Below are 19,471 nucleotides of genomic sequence, written 5' to 3' on the forward strand. Positions count from 1 at the left end.
AGAAGCTAAGGAAGTGAACATTAGGGTATTTTTTTTCTTGCTTATTTCCTGGAGTCCTTGAACATATTTGCTTTTCAGGTCATCACTAGAACTAGAACCTAAAACAAACAAACAAACAAAAAAAACTTTCTATTCCCATTTGTGGTAACACTAAAAACTTTTCAATTGGGGCTTAACTTTTAAAAACATTGATTATAATTACTTTATGGTGTGTGTGTGTGTGTGTATGTGTGTCTGTACACCTGCGTGTGCCATGGCACAGGTGTTGAGGTCAGAGGACAACTTTTGAAAGTCCACTCTCCTTCCATCTTGTTCTGTCCTGCTTCGTTTTCCAGGGTAGCTGAGCTGCAGCCTTCCCTGGAAGGTCTCGCCTCCCACCTTGCGGTAGGCGTGTGTGAATACAAGAGACAAGCCACAGCAGCTGGCTTTGGAGGTGGGCTTTTGGTGGGCTCCGGAGGTGGAACTCAGGTCATGGGGTCTGTGCAGCAAGGCTTTTTTACCCACCGAGCTATCTCCATGCTTCTGAGCACTCACACCCACCTACATTAGGAATCTCACAGCTCACAGCTGTAAGATGTAAACAACTGAGGAGCAGGGAAGAAGTGTCTGAGTAGCCAAACTATATGCTGAGAAATGCACCGAAGCTCGTTAAAAACTCATACTTCTGCCGGGCAGTGGTGGCTTTAATCCCAGCACTCAGGAAGCAGAGACAGGCGGATCTTAGTGAGTTCAAGGCCAGCCTGGGCTACAGAGTGAGTTCCAGGACAGCCAGGGCTACACAGAGAAACCCTGTCTCAAAAAACAAAAACAAAACAAACACCTCACCCTTCTTTCCCTTCATTGTACAGGTAACAAGGTTCACAGGGGTTAGCTGGTTTGCAGCATCCGAGGTAATCTGTTTCCAGGCTCGGTATCCGTTCTGCATTTTAGAGCTCCCTCAAATGCCGTTTTTCCTTGCGGATCTCAAGACAGCAGTTCTTCTCCCACCATCGTTACCTGGCGTGCATTCCCTGTTCTGGATGTATGATTGTTTATTTATCTTCTGTGTGTAGGCACACATGCAACACAGTGCTCATGTGGAGGTCAGAAAACCACCTGCAGAAGTCTGTTCTCGCCTTCCACCATATGGGACCCAGGGATTGAATTCAGGTTGTGGGCTTGGTGGTGCCTTTATCCACTGAGCAGACTCTCTGGCCTCTACCACCTGTTTTCTATCAATATTCCTGTACTCACATAGCCACTGTACTAAGTACATTTTCAGGAGCAAATTGCCTAGATTCAAATTCTCTCCCAATTTAAAGCCAAGTCTATCCATATAAACCACTTGGAACACAGCCTAGCCTACGGTAGGCCCTTAACAGGCCTTTTCGCCCGTGTCAAATGAACAGAACAAGTTTGCACTGTTCATAAACTGTGGCCTGCCGTACAGCAGCTTCTCTCACTGGTCCCTCCTCCAGAACCCAGGGCTCGAGATAAACAAAAGGCAGGTGTCGGGAGAAGTGGAAACTTGCAAGCTTCTCTCCCGCCCCGAGGAGTAAACAGCTGCTGGCTGGGGTGAGAGGCGGACAGCCTCAGGGTTCTTCCTCGTCAAACCATCTGGTCAAGCTGTCTGCAGGCTGTGAAGGCCTGGGTTTGCAGCTCTCCTGAACTGTCACCGGTGCTGGGACGGGCTTCTGGTTACGCAGCTGGCTTTTTGAGTCACCCCTGCTGCTGTACCTCCTTACCCACATCCCTTAACACCACCAGTAAGAACTCAGGGGTTCACCAAGCTGGACTTTTGGTGCAATCATTATTTTGGACTGTTCTCTTTCTGGGGTGAGTAGACATGTTGGTCTCCACAGGAAAGATCTCCCACAGAAGCACATGGAAATTTCTAGTGAAGGAAATTTCCATGTTGACTATTGAAAGGATGGGTCTCGGCTCAGGACCCCCAAGACCAAGTTCTCAGCACAAAGGAAATTTATTTGCCCCAGGGGGACAGAGGGCAGGAATAAGGGACAAAGACAGGAGATAGAGGAAGAGGGAGAAGGGAAAAGGAACAAGGGAGAGGGAAGGGGTATTTATTCCGGAGGCACAAAGGACCGCCTCTGGATAGAGAGGAGACAGACGTGGTCCATAGGAAAATGGCGGTTTATAAAGATACAACAGGAAACCCCATGTTAGGATGAGGTGTTTAATTTTGATTAGGCGTGTTAATTAGGTGAGCCAAAGGAGGCTTTTGATCGCTGGACTTCCGTACTTTGACAGCTGGACCTTGTATTAGCTTCAGGAGGAGGAAGTGACCAAATAAGGGAAGAGACCTTGGGAGCTAGCCTTAAGAATGTAATCTAACAGCTTTTCAACAAGGCAGAGGGAATGGGGGAGAAGAGCAAGGCCAGAGCCGTGGTTGTCAGGCTTGGGCCAGCTAGAGTCCCTTCAGCTACTTCAATCTCCTAGGCCTGGAGATCCCCTGCAATCTTGAGCAGATGGGTATCTTCATTACAGGTGGGAGCTTGCTGTCTCAGAGACCACAATGCCTTTGGAGCCTGGCATTATGATCTTTTCCACCATTCCCACATGACGTATCACTGTAGTTTAACAAAGTCTACAGACCTCTGACATAAACCTTTCCAATGCACTTAAAGTGACCTAAAGCTCGGAGCCCAATGATGGAAGGAACTCCCTAAATCACAAGTCTAGGCAATGAATAAAAAGTGACAAAGACCCCAGTGACATTTCTTCACAGTGAGAACAAGAGCTGGGTGGGATCTTCTGGCTGAAACCAGTACCTCAGCTCTGGGTGGACTGACTCCTGGAAAAAGTGCACTTGCAAGTATAAACACGACCAGGGTTCTCCTGGGCTACCATAGGCAGCCTTTGACAGAAAAAGTAGACATCCTACCGAACGTGCATGGGTGTATAAATGCGTGTATAGACTGTGAAAGCCCACTGACCTGAATATGTGCTTACAAATGTGAACCAGAGCATGTGTGTACGATGTACAGAAAGTCAGACTGTCCATGCATGTCTCTGTGGTCTGCTGGGTTTCTGAGCGTCTCACATAGCAACGGCTGCTGCACAGCTGAGGGCAGTGAGATGAACTACACTGTGGTTCAAAAGCAGCTCCCACACACTGCAACAGCAACCGCTCCACTGCCCTGAAACAGAGTAGATGCGGCAAGAAGTCCTAAGTCCTGGAGAAATGGGGGAGATTCACAAGTCAAGTACGCTCAAGCCTGGTAGCATCTGAATCGGGTGCCACTAGAAGAAAAAACACTTGCGGTTCTAATATTTATTTTCTAGAGCCGGCCATCTTAGTTCCTAAACTAATAGGTTTCTGGTCATAAGGCCAACCGGGATGGATAGACAAAAGTAGTTTCTAAACAGTAAAATGCTCATATCAGATTTTATTATTATCGAAGAAAACGAGAAACTGTGTTCTCTCAGACAGTAGGTCTTTGTGTGACTTGAATTCGTGTAGCTCAGTCTCTGATCTATTAGGTTTCTTCCAGCTCGTTGCTATGAGACAGACACCGTGTGTGTTCAGTGGGGCCTGGGGTCATATGCTGTGTGTCCATCTTGCTTGATGGGAAGAACACCCATCCACTCACAGGATAAAGAAACAGGAGTCCAGGAAAAAATAACAACAAGATGTATTTAAAAACAGACTTCTCCAGTTTGCATTTTGAAATAGCTAACAATTATCTCTAACCCCTCATCTGGTTTCCTGTGCTCTGGCATCCTCTGAGAGGTTTCTCCTTGGACCTCGGGCAGCAGCACCAGACATTATATCCCCAGAGGGAGAGGTATTAGTTAACCTTCTGCCGGTCATTCTTGTCTGAATGCAATAGACAGATTCTCAAACCTCTTATTCATGACATGACGATCATCAGGGAAAAAAAAAAAGATTAAGCCGAACTTGCATATTGAAAATAATGAAACACACACAAAACCCCCTGCAGATAATAAATACCGCTGATCCACCTATTTCAACCAAAGTCCGATCTTTCACTCCTAATAGCCCTGCAGTCCGTTGTACACCTTCTGCACGGATCCTTGCTTGAGCAGCTGCTTGACACCTGCAGAAGAATGAGTGAGTGACGAGTTAACAACAATGTGACTTCCCCAGAGTCTGCACAGGTGTCACGGACAGGCCACATGGCTGGATGATAACCCCTGTTTCCAACTTCACATATGCACATCTCAAAACACACACACACACACACACACACACACACACACACACACACACACACTGTACCTTCTTTTGCATCCTCTGTCAGCTGTTCTTTTGGAAAATCCACATCAAAAGTGATTATCAAAGAGCCCTTGATGTTGTTGTTGTCAAAGTTGGGGAGCCCTTCCCCTTTCTTCCAGAGCTTGGCTCCTGGCCTGGTAATCTTATCCCGGGAAATATGGACCTGGAGAGCAGAACGGAACCAAGTGGAGCGGGACAGGCACATCCTCAGTCCATCACACAACTTCTAGTGAGCACTGGCGACAAGCTAATGTCACAGCTCAGCAGGGAGGGAAGGACGAAGGGTACGGGAACCTTAGGCTGACAGGGAGACAGAAACACAGACGCTGCTGCTGACTGGTCAGTAGCAGGGCCAGGGGACAGGGGCAGAGGACCAGAAAGGAGCCTCTGGTTCCAGATAACCTAAAGCCACCCCATGACCACAAAGCTGGAAGGCTGGCGTGTTACCTTGTGACCATCCAAGTGAGTGATGTCCATTTCAAAGCCAACCAGAGCCTCAACTAGTGAGATTGTCACATTTGTGTACAAATCATCCCCTCTCCTCTCAAATATACGGTGCCTGAAAGGGAAAAAGGTAAAAAGTGCTCGAAAAATCTTGCAAAAAGATGCACACCACTCTTTCAAACACAGTCAACATTTGACATGCCTTTGCATAGGACATTAGCTGAGATTATTGAGTTGCGGAAGTCATATGAACTCAACTTCTAAGGAGTGTACAATCAGCAGAAGTATATAAAGGTGAGGAAAACCATCAACCATTAGCTTATAGAAAAGAAAGACAATGCTTGGCTGGGAACCCAGTGGAAACAATGTTTTAGTCAAGCCTTAAACACAGACCTATCACTGGTTTCCAAGTAGTTAATGAGACAATAATAAACAAGAAAGCCTGAATCCTGGGCACATTCCTGTTTAAGCAGCAGCACTCCACACAGGAGAGAAGCCTGTGAAAGGGACCGCTGAACAGTAATGTGACTGCAGGGCCTTTTACGGAAAACAGCTGCTGCACTCCTTGATTCCGACTGCCGACTGCCTCTCATTTACAGCTCTTTTCATCTCTTGTTTTGAGACAAGATCTCATGTGCCCCAGGCTGGAGGACCTTGAAATCCTGATCTGCCTCTCTACCACCTGAACACTGGAATAAAGGCATGTGCCACCCAGCCTGGTTTATACAGTGCCAGGACCAAACCAGGGCTCTGCCCATGCTAGGCAAGTAGTCTACCAATGCCCAGCTCTCTTTCAATTCTTACCAAGTCTTTCTTCCAGCATCTTTTGACTTTTTAAGTCCTAAGGAAACAACTGGGGCTCAAGGCCAGCCCTCCCTTCCTATCTTCAGGACTGTTGCAGAGTTAGAAATAATTACTTATGGTACAGGACGCAAAAAACAGAAGAAAAAGTGTAGACACATTGTCTCACAATCACTCAGGGGAGAAGCAGGGGGAGAGGCGCCTCTCCCAGTGGATACCTACTTGACAACTTTGATTCGGAATCGTAAGTCTCCGGGTTCTCCGTCCACATGAGGCTCACCTGGTCGGAACAGTTCAAAGACCAGAAGTTACGCAAACCCAACATGTATTTATGTGGCACTTGAGTGATTTTTAAATCCACTGCCTCAGGCAGTCCTCTGTCGAGTCTGTCTGGGAAGGCAGTGTCTCCCTCCTCCCACATTCCAGGTAGCCATTAAGATATGAGATAAGGCAGAAGTGAGTTAAGATAATAAACACCAGCGTCTCACCTTCTCCAATAAAGGGGTACTCCATGCCATCTCTCACGCCGGGCTCTATTTCTACTTCTAGTGTCCGTTCTTCATTCACTAATCTGAGACAGACGGAATTACAAAGGGAAAAGGAAATATTGTCAAAGCCCGAGATGTAATCAGCTTTATCACTGTGCTGGGAGCCTTTTCTTGGACAGCCGTACTGTGCTGTTGGCCAAAGCTCTCTGATGCCAGCACTCAGAGCAGAGTCTGCATCACACAGACATCAGGGTTGCTCTCAGTCAGAGCTGGAGGGAAGCAAACATCTGCCACAGGTAGCTCAGACGTGAAAGGTGCTGCCTCGGAGCTTCGAGACCCACTGCTCTCTCTTGGTGGAACGTGGCGGGGGAGGGGACAGCCAGGTGGAGACAGAACACTCACGTGTTTGGAGGAGACCCACAGCGGGCCCCTCACTTACTTGACATTGGGGCACTCGTCACACACCACCTCCTGGGTCATCTGGAAGCGCCCCGGTCCCAGCTGTGTGGTTCGCATCTCCTGCCGACAGTTGCATTTCCGTTTGCCAGGAGCCTGCCTGGCTACAGGCTTGTTTCTAACTACCTAAGAATGCATGAAACAGCCTTTAGTTTCCTCAGTGGAGCAGTGCTCTGCACATGTGCCTTCTCGGCCAGCTATTCCTCACAGAATCTGGAAGTTCACAGAACTCTGGGGGTACAAATGAAACCCAACACAAGGACGAAGCAAACATATATTTAACGACTCCAATCTCAACTCAAAGCTGTAGGAGTAGAGAGAGGGGAATAAGAAGAGACTCCAGCTGGGCGGTGGTGGCACACGCCTTTAATCCCAGCACTCGGGAGGCAGAGGCAGGCGGATCTCTGTGAGTTCGAGGCCAGCCTGGGCTACCAAGTGAGTTCCAGGAAAGGAGCAAAGCTACACAAAGAAACCCTGCCTCGAAAAACAAACAAACAAACAAACAAACAAAAAAAAAAAAAAGAAGAGACTCCAAAACAAGGTAAAACACCAGCATTTCCAAGGCACACCCAGGGCCACTGAATGAAAGCAGCTCATAGGATTACTATGTTATTAAGAAATCTGAGTTGTGTAAAACATAACCCCCTACAGAACAATCACAGTGTTCAAACACTGCTGTGTGGCTACCATCCAGTTCTACGATTAATCTCCCCAAACCACCTTTTTCTGTTTTAGGCAACCTAGTCTAAGGCTAATCCCCAGTGCTATCACCATTCAGACACCAACATATAAGAGACGACAATCATCTCTATGTAGCTGTTTTCAAACATCAATCATATATATAAACATATACATAATATATATGTATATCTATAGAATTTATATATCTATATCTCCTTAACTACATAGGGAGTTTGTGACCTTGTGGCCAGTATGGACTGTGTGATACTTTGTCCCAAAAAAACAAAACCAAAAGGAACCTATTTTGGGGGTGGAGAGATGGTTCAGCAGTTAAAAGCACATATTGTTTCTGTAGAGTTTGATTTCCAGCATCTACATCTGATGCCCTGAACACCTCCACTTGTGTGCACATAGCTCCACAGACATATACCAAACTGAAAATAAAATAAACTTTAAAAAAAGCCCCGTACTCTTGTGTCTGTGTAATTGCACAGCACTGTGCTCATGTAGCGAGGGGACACATGTCTGGAGAACCCCCCAGCAGTGCCGCAGACCCCTCCAGACATGCACACACTCATCCCATCCCACAGTCTGCAGTAGCTTGTCTTCTCACGCACAGTGAGGAAAGAGCAGCACCAGTTAAGTAAATGACAGGGTTTCAAAGTGTGCAGTCCAGCTGCAAAGTCCACTCCAAACTTCAAAGGAGACAACCTCAGGATGAAGATGACAAACTTTTACAGAGAATATAGGACAGCTTTCACATTTTAGAGTAGATTTTTAAAATAGAAGACTCAAAAATTAACAATTACAGATCAGATTTTTTTCACATTAAAATGAACACTTGTATTAATTAAAATAAATCTTAAGTATCGTATAAAGACAAGTTCTATTATAAATGGGTAGATGTATCTGTACTACGGCTAACAAAGACAGTACAAAAATGAAGCGGTCTTACAAATCACCAAGAGAAAGAGAAAGCAGGGCATATGCAAAGGGTCACTTCACAGGAGGAACGGACAGGGCCACGAAGAGATGCTTGTCCTAGCTGGTAACTAAGACACACAGACCACAAGGAGATAACATGCCAGACCCATTCTAATAATTCCAAAGATTAGAAAGGGAGCAGGGAATATCCCATACAGGTAGGGACCTGCCTAGCATGTGGGAAGCCTTAGGTTCAAGTCCTACAGCTCCAGAACTGGAGGGCGGGGGAGCAAATATCTATGAAGCCTCATGAACTGCCATGGCATGCTGAGTGCTGACACAATCTCAAACACACTATGGCATTTTCCTGTAAAGCATGAGCATGTGCTAACATAGCCCAGTCTACTCTTACACTTATCTATGTAAGAGACGTCCTTGCTTATGTGTAACTAGACTATGTACTACAGGAATGTCCATGTATAGGGCTCAGGGAGTTAAAAACCAAACCCAACCAAAGCCTCCTATTGATGGTCACAATGAGATTGTGTTCAGAGCCTGACAGCTGTAAGCAAAGGACTCATGGTGACAAAAGATGGCATGCCATTTTTACAGACTCACAGACAACAGAAACACACTGGAGAGGTTCTTGTGTGTGTAACAGACCAGAAGAGCAACGGTAAAGTTATCCCTGCAGTAAGGTAGGGGATGGGATACAGAAGCAGCACACAGGCAGGTAAAGCATGGTACTGTCGCTGAGTTCTTGGGCTGGATAGTGAGTTCAGTTTGTGACCGTTACAAATTAAGGATGATAACTCAACTGTGTGTCAGTCACTACCTCTTGTCCTCTAAAAGACAGCACACTAAAATCTCTGACTTTTGGTCAAAAGTACAAGTTCTGCACATCAGTCTGAGTAGGTGTGTTGTGGGAACTTACTTCCACAAAGTTTCCTGCGTAGACTTCTTCTAAAGTGACTTCTAGATCTACGATGATGTCACTTCCTCTTGGAATATTTCTGTCCTGCTGACGAGGGGTTCCTCCAAACATGAAGCCAAAATCTCCAAAGAAGCTGTAGATACACAGCAAATTCGTCAGTACAAAGAACTCAAATCCTATGTCTCACAATTATTTATTTCCTTCACATTAATAAAATACTACCAGCACACTATATAAAACAGACATTTTTAATATACCGGAGTCAAATATCATAAAAATTTTAATTTACATAATATTAGGTTGCCTCCTGATATAAAAAACACTTACTCTTAATACAATATGATCCATCCATAAGAGCCATATAGGAACACACAGTATGTCAGTGGATTCAATGTTGGACTCAATGAAATAATCCATTCAATACTGAGGAAAATCCAGACATGACAGACTTATTGAAAAAAAAGGGTTAATATATAAAATCCTGTGCAATTTGAACTTTCTGGTTAATTTAAGGATTTCTTTTCTTTTCTTTTTTTTTTTTTTTTCCAAGACAGGATTTCACTGTGTAGCCCTGGATGTTCTGGAATTCGCTTTGCAGACCAGGCTGGCCTCAAACTCAGAGATGCACCTGCCTCTGCCTGGGATTAAAGGTATGCACACTATACCTGGCCTAATTTAAGGAATTCGTTAAGGGTAATCCGGAACATTTTGCATATTGCATGTGTTCACTACACGTGCTCTTAAGAGATTAACCTTGACAAAGAAGCTACCACTCTGTACCTTGGGCACTAGTTTAAAGTTGAAAGGCAAAGCCTCCACAGGAAGTCCTGGCCCGTACAAGGTAAAAATTAGTGCCTGGGGGTAAGAAGAACTACTTTGAGTTGGATAAAACAGTGTTTTTGTGTTGTTCTGGAGCATGCACTCCTAAGCCTTCAGCTGAAGAGGAAGGACTGAGTCGGAGAGGGGAGCTTCTCTTTCTGACATCCCCAGCATCACTTCAGTGGTCAGGGGGAAGAGACGCTTCCCTGACAGGCTCAACAGACAAGCTACCATCTGTAACTATTCTTACTTGAGGGGCAGGGTCACAGAATCTGAAGAAATGAACCTCACTCCACGCGAGTGCAGACTCAAACATTTTTCTGTTTATAATTACAGAACTGAACTTGGATTAGATCTCCTAGTATAAAACATCATGACATTAGGTGATTCAAATGTCAACAAGGAGGGGTTCAGTGAGGAGAAGTATTTGTTAGCATTCCAGGTATCCTGAATTCCCAGAAAGCTGAGTGCAATAGAAGATCAAGAGACCCTATGAATTCCTTCTCTGATGAGGACTATCATAGCCACCCCTCTGTTGTCCACAGGATGAAACAGAGGCAACTCTGCCCTCTGCTTCCAAGAATAATTCATTTAGTGCCTAAGTGGTCCAGTCTCAGAATGTAATACTTTGCAAATGGGCAAATAACTTACTGTGAAAAAATGTCCCCATGGGAGCTCTGGTGGCCATCTTTCAAGCCTTCTTCACCATAAGTATCATACTGTTTTCGTTTTTCACTATCTGACAGAACCTGGGGATAAAGGCCAGTGGGGAAAGTGTTATACTCTGTACATCAGTTAAGGTATATTCATGTTTATGGCTGTTTTCCACTCTGACCTGGAGTTCCTAAATCTTTCCAGTGAGTGTAATTTTCATTATGTATGCTACTACGGCATATTTAAAGTTGTTATCTTTTGTCTGTTTTGGAGTTTTGAGATAAGGTCTTGCTATGTGTCTCAGGCTGGCCTAGACTTCCAAATGTAGCCCAGGCTGGCCTCAAATTCATGCTCAACGTGACTTAGTCCCTTGAGTTGGACTGCAGACATGTAGCACCACGTCTGGTAAGCTGTTTCAACAGACAGAATTCTTTGGTGCACTGTCTAGTCTACATTGCTCAGTTCATGCTTTTGACCCCAAGTTAGCAAATCTGATTTAGTACTTTAAAAATGGTATTTAAGAAATGTGACTGTGGCCGGGCGGTGGTGGCGCACGCCTTTAATCCCAGCACTCGGGAGGCAGAGCCAGGCGGATCTCTGTGAGTTCGAGGCCAGCCTGGGCTACCAAGTGAGTCCCAGGAAAGGCGCAAAGCTACACAGAGAAACCCTGTCTCGAAAAACCAAAAAAAAAAAAAGAAAAAGAAAAAAAAAAGAAATGTGACTGTGAAGGTCGAGAAGGTATCAGGAAAGAGGGGAGATGGACTGCTCAGGCTAATTTTCTAGGCAATTTAATTCCAAGGCTTATTCTGTAAGCTCTGTGCTATACTATGTTGATAAAGTGTAAACTAGAATATAACCATGACAGATTATCATGAGCGACAGATGCACTATGTCTTAAAAACACTACCCCACCCTGCAACGCACACTGCATATTAGAAGATTGATATGCCAAGAGAACTGAATCATGGGCCCTGAAGTTAAAGTCCATAGCTATATTTTCATGCTTTGGTATGCGTAGAAATCCATTTGTAGAAGAATGCTGTCTGCTTTAAAGTGTGTGTGTAAGTTTGTGACATCTTCAGGTCAAGAAATATTATTTGTTGAGAAAATATTAATGAACACTACTCTATGTTCCTTAGAGTCAATTTCACTGCCTGAGAGAACTTTGCTTAATGTTTGTATGATCCAAAGGATGTAAGAAAAAAATTGCTTTCTAAGCATGTAAAAATTTGCCTTTAACATGCAAGAAAAAAAATGTATATAGGGGATTGATGAAAACTAAGTATAAATATATGAAATTCCCACAATCAAATCCATTACTTTGTATGTTAATTTTAAAAAGGGCTGGAAAGATGGCTCAGCAGTTAATAGCATCTTTTGCTCCTGTAGAGGGCCTGGATTTGGTTCCCAGCACCCACATGGTGGGTCATAGCCATCTGTAACTCCAGTTCCAGGGGATTCAATGCCCTCTTCTGATTTCCACAGGCAACAGGCATTCACAAAGTGTACCTACAGACAAGCAGGCAATAAATCTACCCACATAATTTTTTTAAAAGCTTATTAATTAAAAAAAGAAAAAAAAGAGGGGTTGCTGAAGAGATAGATGGCTTATGGTTAAGAGCACATGCTGCTCTTGCAGAGGACCCACGTTTGATTCTTAGCAGCCATGCTGGGTGGCTCACAACCGTCACCACGGCTCCAGGGGCATCTGACGCCTCTGGCCTCTGTGGGCATCTTCTGTACTCATACGCACATACACATGTACAAATAATAAAAATAAAGGTTGAAAACAAAATATAAAAAAGGTCTTTCATTTTAGAAACCTGAAGCATATAAACACTTATGTACATTTGAAAATTAAAGAGCTTTAAATCTCTTTGGACACTGTAAACTGCTCACTATATTGCTCAGGCTGGGCTTAACACCTGAGCTCAAGCGATACATTTAGCTCAGTTTCTAGGTAGCTAGAGTCATCACAGGTGCTTTTCACTATACTCAGCCTATTTTAAGGGAAGGGGGCTGGGGGGAGTACTTGATTAGTTAACTAATATTCAGACTCTTAATTAGCTAAAATGCTAATGGTAATCAATCTTACCTCAGCAGAGGGGAAAAAAAGAACCCTTTGTTTGCTAACGAGTCTTTGAACTGTATTAACATTCTGATTTGTGCATATTATTTTACCTGGGGGAAAGGCAAACAGGTTTGAATAATACAAAGAAAAAGGGAAATCTGCAGTAATACCACAAAGGTTGTTAGGATCAAATAAACTTCAATTTCACAAGTGAGATATGTATGGCCTGCTCAGGTCATGGATAAAGAACACCGCAGATTCATTATCAAGAGTAGCACACGAAGCCAGGTGTAGAGAGGCCAGCCTGGTTTACATAGTTCCAGGACAGCCTGAGCTACATAGCGAGACCTTATTGCAGAAAAAAAAAAAAAAAAAAAAAAAGGTGTAAATCCAGCTTTCCTAGGAAGTATTTTTGAGTACTAGGTTCCTAGCAAATAATGGTACTATTCCTGGGAGACAGTACAAAATGTGAAGTATGTGTCTCACAAGAAACAAAACATTATGTGTCATTTGAGGGGTCACCAACCCTCTCAAATTTACACATGGGCCCAGGTTAAGAATTTCTGTCAGAGGGGCTGGCAAGATGGTTCAGCCATTAAAAACATTTGATGTCCTTGCAGAGGACCCGAGTTTGGTTCCCAGTACCCACGTTGGGCAGCTCATAATCACCTGTAACTCCAGGTCCAGGAGATCTGATACCTCTTCCAGCCTCTATGGGCACTCACACACACCTGGCATACGTACACACAAACATATACACATACATAAAAACAAACCTCTAAAAAGGCAGGAAATGGAATCTGTAGATAATGACTACAATCTGGGAGCACATACTATTTTCACTTTTATGTCCTACCTGTTTTCAGACAGAAATGACCTGAGGGAGGCCTCTCTGCGTTCTGGTCTTTCCCCTATCCACGGGTTCTGTTCCTATTTTTGTTTTCATGACTCACCTCATAAGCAGCACCCAGATCTTGGAATTTCTCCTGGGCTTGGGGGTCATCAGGGTTCCGGTCAGGATGAAGCTGCAGGGCCAGTTTCCTGTAGGCCTTCTTAATGTCCTTTATGGAGGCACTTCGAGGCACCCCCAAGATCTTATAGAAATCTCGCCTGAGAGGATGGGCAGACAAGATGTCATTAGAGAGCTCCGTATTACGTTTAAAACTTACTTTTTTATTCTTTGACAACTTTATGTATGTATACAATGTTCTCTGGTCATTCCCACCCAACTTCCTTATCATCTCTCACACCCCTCACTCACACCGAAACCTTCCTTCTTCCCCATAAGCCCCCCTTTTCTACTTTCACATATTTTATTTTTTTTGTTTGCTTGTGGCCCACTGAGTTTAGTCAGGGAGACTCACATAAGTGTGGGCAGGGAGTATTTACTGGAGCCTGGGCACCTACCAGAGGCTGCATCCATAAAGAAAAATGACTCCCCTCACCCGGCAACCATTAAATGTCAATAGCTCTTCCCTTGGGGTGGTGGTGGTGATGGATGAATCACATTGTTTGTTTGTTTGTTTTTAAATTTATGTTTGTCTGAGCCATCTCTCTAGCTCTATATTACATTAAAAATTACGCATATGTGTGTGTACCTCTCTGTCTATATGTGTACCACATGGAGGTGATGGCAGAGTGCAGAACCTTCACAGTTGTGAGCTGCCTGATGTGGGTGCTGGGAACTGAAACCCAGTCCTCTGTAAGAACAGAACAGCTCTTAATCACTGAATTATCTTTCTAGGCCCAGGGTGTCTTACATTTTTAAAAGTGGAAAGTATTTTTTCTCCCTTTACAGTACGGTCTACTTATAGAAGCATGTAAATATAAAGATGATGGTATATGTGCACATACACAAAAAGAATGAATAAAAAAGGAATATGCTAGACTTTGTAGTCTCAGACACTGAAGTAATGGTAATGAGAGGCTATGATTTGAGGCAGCTTGAAAACAAGCAAAGCACTGGTGACATCCTTCTTTTAGAATTACCTTCAGCAGAGAAACTATTTGTGTGTTTTATGGCTCCATGTTACTTCCAGCTAAAAACCAAACAACCCAATTAATTCTCTCTCTATTCCCTACAATGGCTCCAAATGATTGTTTTTAAAGAATTTATTTTATTTTTAATTATGAACATCTCTGTGTGTTCACGTGTGGGTGCAGGTACCCTGGGAGTTGAGAAAAGCTAGATCGCCTGGATCTGGAGTTACAGGTGCCTGTGAACCACCATGTGGGCGCTGGGGTCCTCTGTAGGAGCAGCAAGTGCCCTCAACTGCTGAGCCATCTCTCCAGCCCCACCTCAGAGACTGTTTCCAAAGGTCAAATAATATCAAGAGAGAGTTATCTTTATCCACAAAGATTATGTCATATAAAAATCCAAACAGTAGCACTTTGGGAACATTAAAGATGGACTGACTTAAGGAGTTAAAATAAAAGGCTAAGCAAAGTCTAAATAATAACTCTGAAGGAAGAATAACACGCATCTGTATGTAAGGATTATAGTGTATTTTGCTGGAAAAATATATATTTCATACATTCATAGCCAGTAACTACACTAATTTGCTGAGATCAAGTCTTTATGTCAAACAGCCTTTAAAGTTCACACACTATATCCTGGTAGTTGAGAATACGCATATAATATGAATTGGGACATAAAGTAGAGAACATTTCCAGGGAGTACACTGGAATCAGCCATAAAAGGGTTCTCTGTAGGAAGTGTTAATGGAAAGCTAGAGTAAGACTATAAAAGACATTCCAGGGAAGGGCCACATCCAGCTCACCAAAGAACAAGTAAATACTCCCTGAATAAGCTGAAGGCATACAAGTGCTCACAGCATCTATTTTTTTTTTTTTTTTTTTTTTTTGGCCACAATTTTAGCTACTAGAATTTATTCTGGAAACATTATCTCAATAATGGGCTAGAAAAGTCACATAATGGACACCAACATAGTGTGGATTGTAATCTTAAAATATATGGGCAAAATCAACTGGGGAACCAAGACGTAAGACAGAATATTAAAAAATGTATTTTATGGCCTGGCATGTGGCTCAGTCACTAGAGTGATTGCCTCTAATTCATGAAGCCCTGAATTCATAATGGCATACACTTATAACCCAGGCATTCAGGAGGCTGCAATTAGTTTATACTCTTAGTCACAATGCTTGAAAAGTAGTTTAGTTATTTCAATCATTCGGTCAGGGTTTGGGGTTGGTTTTTATAGACAGGGTTTCATGTAGCCTTGAACTCACTATGTATCTGAAGGCAGTCTTGAACTCCTGTCTCTACCTCCCAATGCCAAGTTTACAGGCATATAAGCCATGTCCAGCTCAACTATATAACTCTGTTTTGTTTTTCGAGACTAGGTCTTCCTGTAGCCCTGGCTGTCCTGGAACTCACTCTGTAGAGCAGGCTGGCCTCGAACTCACAGAGATCTGTCTGCTTCAGCCTCCTGAGTGCTGGGAAAAAGACGTGTGCCACCAGGCTCAGCTCAACTTTATCATTTTTAAAACTTATAACACACAGGAAATCTCTACCTCATCTGTAAAGACTTGACATCTCATGAGAAAGGAACCAGTTATTTAATAACAATGAAAAGGCTAACTACATAGAGAGTGAGGCTTACTTAAGTAATATTCTTAAGAATATGCTTCTGGAGGGGGATGGGGTAAACAAAACTAAGGATGTTAACAAAAACAAACCATGGAAAGCCACTGCTTTGTTAGCTAAGTCAAAAAACATATAACACCCCCCCCATGGAATCTTAAAGTGTGTATTACTCTTACAGAGGAGTTGAGTTCAGTTTTCAGCATCCCTAATGGGTGATTTACAGCCACCTTTAACTCCAGCTCTGAGGAATTGAACACCCTTTTCTTGCTTCCGTGGGCACCTGTACTTACATGTTCGTGCATGTACATGTACTTAAAAATCAAATCTTAGAGACAGACAGATGGAGGATTCTGAACATAGGTACCCTGCATGAGTGGACAATGTTTCGCTTAGAAGGCATGGATCATGAAGTGAAAAGTTTCAGTGATGGGTGTGGGGAACTTCCTTATGAGTTATGAGTCAGAGAGGGCCCCCAAACAAGAGGTTATCGCCACTGCTCATGGTTGCCCATTAGATGCCCAAGATGGAAGCCCCTACTGTTGGTGACACACACACTTTGGTTACAGGACATAGAGAAATCAGGCTAGAGACGACATGAAAACTTCCTCCCTCCTGGCCAGCTTTCATGACACCAGAAGGTTATTTGGCTGTGTGAGGAGAAAACTTACTAATACTGACCAAAAAGGCAAGATGTACCCACATCAGGTACAATAGTGATGTGAAGATTATGGGGTTAACCTACTGCTTTCTGATTGGATTTGAGGCCTGCTCCACAGAAGGGAATTCATAACTGGTAGGGTAAAGCTGTTTGGAAGCCTATGGCTGGGGAGGTTATAGGCCCTGGGGCAGGAAGAGACTATTACCGTTGTTTTGTTAGCTAGACATGTGATTTTTAGGTTATACCTATAATATAATTAATAATATATCTTATAAATATTTAGGTCCTATCTATAGATCCACAGGCTCTCAGCTTTGGTCACAGAGGCTTCTTTCTATAGGTGGCAGTGGTAATGCATCAACATAATTGTCAAAGCGTGGAGGATAAATAGGTACCTGACTGCTGAGTGAGCAGTCTTAAATGGAACATCTATTTAACCTTCCCCGCCTCTCCCCAAGTCCCCAAGGTTCAGGGAACACTGGGAGGTGGGGCAGACAGAATGTAAAAGCAGGGGAAGGGGAGGAGTCTTGTCAAAGCCCGCCTTCTAGAAACGGCACTCATGAATTCACTCAAGTCATGGCTACCTGAACAAGACTTTCACAGAGAGCAAGCCAACACCATCAGTCACCACCGTTCTAGCAGGCAGCACCAACTAACTGGACTCAGTCAGTCACACGATGGCAGGAGGGGGGCATGTTGGGGTGTGCCCAGGGGGAGTGTGTGTGTGTGTGTGTGTGTGTGTGAGAGAGAGAGAGATTGGGTAGGTATGATTACATTGTGTGTGTGTGAAATTGTCAGAGAAATAAGTAAACGTTTTTTTTTTAAAGGGGTAAAAGGTTAAATGAAAGCCCCGGAAAATGGCCGGTATAGCTCAGTGTCCACATACTCCCCAGAGGCTACTTTATGAGCGACTGAAGTTTAAAGCTATAATATTAAAAAATATTAGAATTTGCCAGGAATGTCACCCATGCCTGCGATTTTAGCACGTGGGAAGTGGAGGCTGAAGGATGATGAAGGAGTTCAAGGTTGCCCTTAGCTACACATTGAGTTCCTCAACTCCCGACTCCACAATTTTATGCTGATGTTTTCTTAAATACTTTGGGTACTCACAGCTTAATCAAACTAAGGGAAAACAATAAAGCATATGTAAGAGATGTTAACTTTTAAAAATTTATAAAGTATTTCACAAGGAAAAAAAATGACAAAATTTAGGCATATATGCAAAGAGCAAAAAACATAAAGAAAATAACTTTAAAAAGCTATTTGAGGTAATGCAACAACCTACACATTTTCAGAATCTGACACCTACTAGTCTGGGGTGTGTTTTTATTATTTTTGTGCTTCCTTATTTACTTGATAGGGTGTGATGTAGGCCAGGCAAGCCTGGAACTCACTCTGTAGCTGAAGATGACCTTGAATTCCGATCCACCTGTTTTCACCCGCCAAAAGCTGGGATTAAGGATGCAGGCACTCTAAACACAAGTCTTCTAAACCACATCCTGAGTCATCAGAACTCTAGGGTCGTGCGTTTTTAAATGATGGGAGAACCTCAGAGTCTGCTCTTTCTCCCTGGACGGAGGCACAATGTTTCCCCCGGTTTCAGAACATTGATAAAGTTCCTTCAAGCCTGTGTGATTCATAGGAGTGGCGTGAGGCTAGAATCCCAGTTTTTATTACCTCTTAGTGAACTGCTCTTCCGAGTCATACCTAACCCAGCTCAAGAAGGAACCGTGGAGAGGGACAGTGAGGCAAGTTGACAGGTCAGGCTCGCTAGCCCGAGAAGGTGGGAAGGACGAAAGCTCTCTAAAGAGGGTTGTTGCTCCCTCAAGCCAGTGTCCTTCGGTCTGAGCTTGGCCTCCTTCCGTGCATCTGACTTGGCACCACGGCCCACCCACTTCAGTGTCAGCCCCTCTGAGGCTTGCTGCAAGCTGGGTAACCCCCCGTCGTCCCACCCTCGAGTCCCGCGCGGGGCAAAGACGTGGCTGTAGCCTCAACCCCAGCTCGGCACTCACCACCTTCCTTCCCCAGAGTCCCGCGACCCTACTTCTGCTCACAGCCACCGAACTCCCCCCAATGCCCCACGTAGTAATGTGGCTCTGCAACCAACTCCCGGGACTCTTCTGGGGAAACCTGGCTCCGCAAGGGCCAGCCTGGCCCGCACTAGCCCTCCTCCGTCCCTCGGCCGGGCAGTGCGGCTCCCTCACTGCCCGGCTTCCTCGATGCCACCCGCGTCCCCCCTTCTCAGCAGAGGCCGCCCCGCGGGCCCCGCGCCGCGCGGAGCCCCTGCCTCACCCGGCCATCACAGCCCCGATGAGGTACAGCAGCAACAGGCAGAAGGTGCTCAGGTTCTGCGGGGCCATGGTGTCGCCCGGTCCCGCACTCTCAGCCTCCCGCGCCGCTGCGTCCGCGCGACCAGCCCTTCCGGCCCGGAGAGGCCGCCTCAAAGGCCGGGTCTCTCTTGGCCCCGGCCACCGAGACAGCTAGCGCCCCCTCCTCCTCAGCTGCCACTTCCCGGGAGCCCCGGAGCCGGCGAGCAGCCAGGTGTGGGCCAATCGCCGCCGGGGACATCACACGCGGCCGCCGCCCCGCAGCCAATCGGCGCGGTACACTTCACCTCCGAGGCGGCGCGGGCAGCCAGTCAGCGCACGGGACCGCAGCCGCCGCTGCCGGCCAATGGGGGGCGGAGACGTCAGAGGC

At 44.9% G+C, this 19,471-nt stretch overlaps 1 protein-coding gene across 1 annotated transcript; it reads right to left on the reverse strand.

Annotated features, from left to right (window-relative positions):
• Positions 1-3,370: 3,370 nt before the first annotated feature.
• Dnajb11 (DnaJ heat shock protein family (Hsp40) member B11) lies at positions 3,371-19,329 on the reverse strand. Its single transcript, XM_028875214.2, has 10 exons — positions 19,067-19,329; positions 13,463-13,619; positions 10,436-10,533; positions 8,966-9,098; positions 6,410-6,552; positions 5,971-6,053; positions 5,705-5,762; positions 4,685-4,796; positions 4,241-4,400; positions 3,371-4,058 (listed from the first exon to the last, which is right to left on the reverse strand). Exons 1-10 carry the CDS (start codon positions 19,132-19,134, stop codon positions 3,994-3,996), a joined length of 1,077 nt encoding a protein of 358 aa, XP_028731047.1. The 5' UTR covers positions 19,135-19,329; the 3' UTR covers positions 3,371-3,993.
• Positions 19,330-19,471: the final 142 nt, after the last annotated feature.

The sequence above is a fragment of the Peromyscus leucopus genome, chromosome 12 (assembly GCF_004664715.2).
Source record: "Peromyscus leucopus breed LL Stock chromosome 12, UCI_PerLeu_2.1, whole genome shotgun sequence".
NCBI lineage: Eukaryota > Metazoa > Chordata > Mammalia > Rodentia > Cricetidae > Peromyscus > Peromyscus leucopus.

What these genes read in the sequence shown, in the direction of transcription:
- Dnajb11 (XM_028875214.2), bottom strand. Translation starts at nt 19,134, where the DNA reads ATGGCCCCGCAGAACCTGAGCACCTTCTGCCTGTTGCTGCTGTACCTC. An exon ending in GACGAGTGCCCCAATGTCAA is followed by an intron (nt 6,054 to 6,409) that starts GTAAGTGAGGGG and finishes CGTCTGTCTCAG; the next exon opens with ATTAGTGAATGAAGAACGGA. An exon ending in GTACCCCTTTATTGGAGAAG is followed by an intron (nt 5,763 to 5,970) that starts GTGAGACGCTGG and finishes TGTTCCGACCAG; the next exon opens with GTGAGCCTCATGTGGACGGA.